This window comes from Diospyros lotus, chromosome 9 (assembly GCF_014633365.1).
Source record: "Diospyros lotus cultivar Yz01 chromosome 9, ASM1463336v1, whole genome shotgun sequence".
NCBI lineage: Eukaryota > Viridiplantae > Streptophyta > Magnoliopsida > Ericales > Ebenaceae > Diospyros > Diospyros lotus.
Window position 1 is genome coordinate 35614999 of NC_068346.1, and position 6927 is coordinate 35621925.

Sequence of the window (6927 nt, forward strand, 5' to 3'; positions counted from 1 at the left end):
TTGAGAAATATCAACTGTAACAGGTGTTTAGGACAATCTCCGCATGATGGTAACATTGATGCATTACAACATCAAACAGCCACCACCACCCCGGCATCATTAGGGATTTGATAATGAACGATACAGCTCGTTAGAGTTGTCGTGCACTGCGCGCACAACGCGAAAATGAACTTTTAGAAATTGTACTCCTAAAACAGTAAGTTTCATGATGTATCAATCATTAGGTCATTACCTAAATGATTCCCTCCTGCTTTATGGGTTTTCTTCATTTTCTGGGCCAACCAGCAAGCAAGCATGTGCCTACTAATTGTTTAAGCAAACGCTCCTCACTTGGACGGGTTCGTACTAAAGCTAATATTTTCCTCTAGTGCTCTCTCTTTGTACGCTAACCAAAGCCTTAAAGTTGTATTGGCATCAATTATGAATTCAAAGAAACTATATCTTATCAAGATAACTACTGAAGACTCCATACCTCGCATGCACAAGGCAGCTTTTGAACAGAATATTTGGTTAGAGTTGATGCAGAGGTTGAGGCAAATCGAGGTGGCAATTTGATGAGAAGAATGACTAAAAAATTCAGTCGAATGGACTTTTTGGACCTCTATGAGTCAGAGCAACGGCTCTGTTTCAAACACCATTAAAGATCCACAAGATTACATATTTGCAACCCAAAATAACTGTTATCTGAAGAGGAAAAAGAGAAACTCAAAACAACTTAAATGAGTCAAAGATTACCGCCATGGCTAGGTAAACTGCAGTATTGAGTTCCATCTCTTCGAGGGAACAAGGAGTGGGTAGTCCTCTTCCATGGAAAATCGTTCAAACCCGAGGCTTACTGGCTGCAGCAGCAAGTTCAACAGATATAATGAAAGTGGACTTGCCTTCTTCGTTCAGATATTGAACATCACCACTCATGAGCTTCACCAGTTTTCTGCTTACAAGCAGGCTGATCCCCTCTTCAGATGCATCCGCTTCATCTCCAAACATCTGGCTCAATAATTCTTGTGGCACGCCACCTCCAGAATGTGTTATCCTGAGACCAAGAATATTAATTCCAGGAGACAAAGATTGTTGGCCAATTGTTCAATAAAGCAACGCACACAACCAATAACATTGTCATTACTTTATTCCTTGCGACTTATTATTCTTCCTCATATTTCTACCAGTTAAAATTTTCTTACTAACACACGCAGCTAAGATCAACAGTTATCTTTGATCACGGAAGTTCTGTCATGCACTTTCACAAGGGACAGGCAAATTGCTAGTGTAAACTAGTTTGAATTAGCATTGCAGCAAGTTCCTTTCTCAACTGCTCCATCTAAACAAAAGACAGCTGTATAATCTACGGCTTTTTTTCAGCATGATATGTTGAAATCTTAACTGAAGTAATAGTTTAACAAGTAATTTATTTAGACAGAAGAACAATTTAATTGAAGAATGAGCTAGGATCGCTGGAGGTCTAAAATTCACGTAGCCTAGAATTCTCTGGAGGTCCAAAATACCAATCTAAGAGTTGCTAGGACATATATAATTGATACTTTGCTATCTAGGCAAAATAGATATTGAACTCATGCATCTCAATTGCCTTTAATTTTTGGACCTATGGTTCTAAAACTAACATTTTTCTTATTGAAAATAGTCCAACGCTTGGTCGAATTTTTAATCTCAATTATTGCTTCACTTCTGTAACGCTGAGAAGAACTCTAAAGTCTTACTGTGTTAGAATACCTGAATTCCAAGTGCACAAGCTGAATGGATTCTCCCAGATGATCCCTGGCCAAACTAGCAGCAACACCTAGCTCACCTCCGTCAGGCATACAATCCACTGATGTGGACAAGAAATCAGCCAGGACCTGTTGAAGCCTTAGACTGTCTCCATATAAGGGTTCAAACATGATATCTTCTGCCACCTCATTAACTATTCGAATTCCCTTCCCATTGCTCCTTGTCATTACTTGACTAATGGAAGCAAGCAACACTAGATGCAGTGTAAACTCCGCATTTTCAAGATCCAAATACCTGTCAATGGAGAAGATAAGAATTGAAGTCAACAGATGGGACAGAACTGTTTCCATTTAGATCATTCTCTCCCACTTTTCATGGTGATAGCTATGAAAAATTGTGAAAGTGCTTGATCAGTATCATCTCGTCCATGGGGTGTTTGTCTGTTTCATAAGAGAGGCAAATTGTTGGATGGTACAATTAAATTCATCAAGTCACAAATGGAATAATAAGAAAAGTTTTCAAAGTTCACCTTATTCCTGCAGAGAATCTCTAATAGAAAAACACCCTTACAAGTGATATAAAACAACAGTTAGTTTGAAACCATAAAGTTCAAACACAAATCAGCACAGCATCAACATTGATCTGTTTCATTTTCTTATGGAGTATAGTAGAGTTCAGGATTTCACATTTATTTCTTAACCTCCATCAGGGAGGAGATAAGATATGGTAGAAGCCATTATTTAAGCAAAGAATTAATGCTATCTGATTAGTCTGAGTGCAAGGGCTAAAGCAAACTGCTGTTTTCTGATTATCATACATGGAAACGCACAAAAATTCAAATATGAATTCTAAATGAAAATGAAAAGTAAAACTCATTGTAATGGATAGGGATTTATCATACCCCTCGATGATGCAATCAAGATCTGTGTCATCAAGAATTTTATTTAGCTGATTTTGGCATTGGGCACCGACATGCAGGAGCTTTTTCTGTTCTTCTCCTATATCTGTTTCTTCCATCATCTTCCGAGAGAATATAATCCCTGCAAGGGGATTCTGGGTCTGTCTTCTAATGTATGCTAATAATTTTAATCTCTTCAATGCCGTTTGTTCTGTCAATTTCTGAAGATGCAGAGCCTGCCGCAGTTCTTGACTAGCTAACTGCAAGAAGCAAAATAGGCCTGTGACAGCACCCTCTCTATCTAATTTCTTGCTCAGACAAAGTAGACACTCTACATACTTCCCACTCCGTGAAAAGAAACCAAAAGAAATCTTTTCTGAATCCTGAGCAGTCATTGCACTGTTCAGCACAATACCAAGATTTATGAACGCCTCTCGATTCCTGAGCCGGCAGCATGCTGAATTGATCCCAAAAACCTCACCTAGAAGCATTTTATTCATAACCTTTTCTCTATCCCACCCAGATACCTTTGCCATGGCTGTGTTCCACTCATTACACCAGCCAAATTCATCTGTTCCAAATATCGGGGGCATCAAAGGGTTGGGGTTTTGGACAATAGCCTTGTAATCACCTTCAATTCTGATGAACTTGTCCAAAACTGTCTTTTGCCTAGTGATATCTTGTGCCACAAAACAGACCCCTGTGATATTCTCTCGAAAATCCCTGCTTACACAAGTGTTCACAACTAAGCTGATGGGGCCAGAGTCCATCCTGAATCCATGTGTTTTAATCTCAAATTGGATGTTTTTCTCCTCTTTGCCTGATCAGAACAAGATACAATATTATAATCAAAAGGAGGTTCATAAAGATGCATATTTTGTGTATAATCTATTTCAAGCCTAGCAGATGCAGGAAATTTTGGAAACTTTTTTTTCTTCCTGATATTTTCAATTTGAATGGGCTTGTAATCCAATTCCTTGCTATTTAGTTAAGAGAGAAGGGATCAAATCAGATACCATACAATTTTATGCCCTGTGTGCCTTTTATGAAATTAATTGATCTACATGTATTTTGTGTTTCTCTATTTAACACATATATAATGACTACAAAGCGATTACATACACACAATTTAAATTTACAATTCAAGTAGAATGAACATCATACCCTGCAATGCCGCATATAACATCTTCTTCACTTTATCAACTGAAGAGTCTTCCACGAGTAAGAGAAAATCTCTCCCAATTGATTCATTAACAGGCAGCCCAGTCAACTCAGCAATTTTCATATTCCACCCATTGATCTGCCCATCTACATCAACTGCCAAGATTGGTGCTGTAGCTGTTTCAATCAGATGAGCCATCTCATTAGTCACTGCTTCCAGTTCCTCTGTCCCTTCAATTTTAAGGTCATTGAGCCTTGTAAGGGTAGAATTCATGTTTGAATCTACAGTTTCAGAATCTTTAAAAGCATTCCTCAAGATAAGCTGCAAGGAGTGGATTGCGTCCATCTCATAGTCCTTCCATGGTGGACTTCTTGTTTTAATGGCTCCAAGGAAAGCATTAAATGACGATCTTGGGTGCATCTTCTTGCAATCATCCTTCTCTGCTGGTTCATGCTTTGCACCACCCCATCGAATCTCTGCAGCCACGTGAGATCTGAACCAGAAAAGCATGCAATCAGATGTTATCCTCGCAGCTGCCATCCCACATACTACATCAACAAGAGCAGGAGCCCCTGGGAATCCAGCATCACACAAACTCTCTGTACTCAAACCTGTGGAATCCATATGGTACTCATTCAGCCATGAGACTATGTCATGCAGCTGGAAGTCAGATGGAGTTATTCCCATTTTGTAAATCATATTTTTGTATAATAGGGCAGCCCCATCACATTTCAAAAGGTCCATTATATTTGGGCTCTGAGACACAATACCAAGGGGTGCATCTCGCATCAGCATGTCACACAGAAGAGTCTGAGTACGCAGAATATTCTTCTCAAGAATCTGATTCTCCAATTCTAACTCCTTGTTGACATGTATAGCAAACACTTGAGCAAGAAATTCACATGCATAGCGAAGAGGGAAGGGAACAAACCTTGGAGCTGTATTATGACATACCACTAACCCCCAAAGCCTCTTCCCCTTTTGTAGCTGTGCAGATTCAGAGCTGTCTCCCTCTTCATCCCCCTCGTTGACTACAATAGACATAACCAGGGAAGCAATAGAGTTCATATTCTTCATATACTCTAAATGGCAACTGTGTGGTGCCCTGAGGGTTGAACCACATAAGGTTAGATCGAAAGAAAGTTTCTCATCTTGAAGCACTTTCACATTCTTTTCATGACAATCGCATATGATGCGAACCTTATTCTTCATGAACAAAAACCGTGCAGCTTGAGGAATATCTGTTGCTGGGTAATGTAAACCAAGATAAGGTTCTAGCCCTGGCTTTGTTATCTCAGAGAAGACCTCACCATGATCATCATCATGAAATCTATACATCATCACCCTGTCATAACCAGTGAGTTCAAAAACCTCTTCAACCATAGTATCACAAAGCCTTTCCAAGCTGCCACTGGGCAAAGACTGCAAACGGTTAATTGCTTTGGCTGCAAGCTTGTAAGATTGCAGTGCCCCAGCAGCAGTCATGGGGTTTTCATAAGGCTTCACAGGCTCAAAGTCCACAATCAAGCCACCAGTTACCCTATGGACAATTGCATAGAAAGGTTTTCCAGAAGCTCTGCAGTGGACTAAAATAGGATTAAAGAGAGAAACTTCTCGAAAACCCAAAGCCTTTTGCAATGCAGCAGCACTAGTGCCGGAAAAGATAGTTCTGACATCAGTTCCAATGCCGACACGAGGATCTTCTCCAATGCTTGGAACTGCATGACTAACCATTGTGAGCATTTCAGGAGCATTCTCACTGTAGGCTATCACTTTGAAGGTTTTCTCATCAAGGGCCAACAAGCATCCAAAAGACTGGACCAGCTTGCCTTTTTGTATCTGATGGAGGAAAGCTGTTGTTACTTTGTCAGACTTAGGTTGTTGATCTCTGCTAGCCATCCCAGAAATTTTCACCGAAGACGAGTAGTCAAAAGAACTACCTGACTCCTCAAAATCTGCATGGAGCCTAGCATCTACAGTTGTCTGAGCTATAACTCTAGCAATGTGCTTTGATCGCCCTGAACTATGTCTTGAAGATGACATATTCATCCAAACTGGTAAGAAGCGGAAGCCTCACTAATTATTGAATACTGCTACATTTTAAAAACAGACAAAAAGAAACTGGAAAACATTAAAACAGTTTTTTTTTTTTTCTGAACCTATTATGCAGAATATAACAATTTCCATAACTGTTATCATCATAAAATCTATAATAGTATTCTTGAAATTCATGTGAATATGCTTTACGTGTTGCTGAAAATATACATTGCCTTTCAAGGCCCAATCGTTATCACAAAACCCAATAGCAGGAAACAAATAGCCCTCCAGTTAAATTCAATTCATCCTCCTTCTCCACATGGTGATTAAACCAAGTTACTTGGGCACAGTAGCTCATATTCAAAGCTAATAAAATTTCATGATAATCAATCACTTCAAACACAAAACACGCAGGAATGAAGAAGTTGGCATCTGTAATTATGCAATCAAAACTAGAACATGTATCGTATCACCCAAAACATGGAAGAAATGAAAGAAAAACAAGAACCCACAAAATTTTAGGCCAAATACCACAGACAAACAACATCCCACTAAACAAACAAATGAAAAAGGGAAACTCAAACCTTGTTCTAAGGTTGCAGAGGCCCAAGACCAGAGCAATTTTGTGTTCAAATCTCATGCAAATGGCACTGAAACACCCAGCAGAGCTTAAAAGAGAAAATACCCAAGTTGAACCCAAATTCAGCCATGGGAAAGCTCACCATTGCCGCCCTCTCTGATCCACCACTGTCCCAAAAGGGACCACATCCGCCACTGCTCGCTGCTTCGAAGCCTACCCCATCTATGTTAAAACACCATTTCCAAGACATACTTATTCAATTTTCTATTAATAGCAAAGGCGGACAGACGGGGGAGAATAGCTGGAAGCCATCAGAATGGCGGTTTGGGTTCCATGCAAGGAAGGAAAGAGGCGACAATCCAGCACAGGATAACTGTCATCTCGGATATCTTAATTCGGATTCTGCTAATCTGGGTTTGGAATTTATCCGTATTGGTAACTTACGTGAATTTATCATGCCGGTAGATTCATAAGATCTTACGTGAATCCCAGGTGGTAGTTTAGTAACAGGTAACAGTATACGTG

At 39.7% G+C, this 6927-nt stretch overlaps 1 protein-coding gene across 1 annotated transcript; it reads right to left on the reverse strand.

Annotated features, from left to right (window-relative positions):
- Window positions 1-592: 592 nt before the first annotated feature.
- LOC127810321 (phytochrome A1-like) lies at window positions 593-5828 on the reverse strand. Its single transcript, XM_052349730.1, has 4 exons — window positions 3788-5828; window positions 2627-3443; window positions 1729-2019; window positions 593-1033 (listed from the first exon to the last, which is right to left on the reverse strand). Exons 1-4 carry the CDS (start codon window positions 5826-5828, stop codon window positions 820-822), a joined length of 3363 nt encoding a protein of 1120 aa, XP_052205690.1. The 3' UTR covers window positions 593-819.
- Between the last annotated feature and the right edge of the window lie 1099 nt (window positions 5829-6927).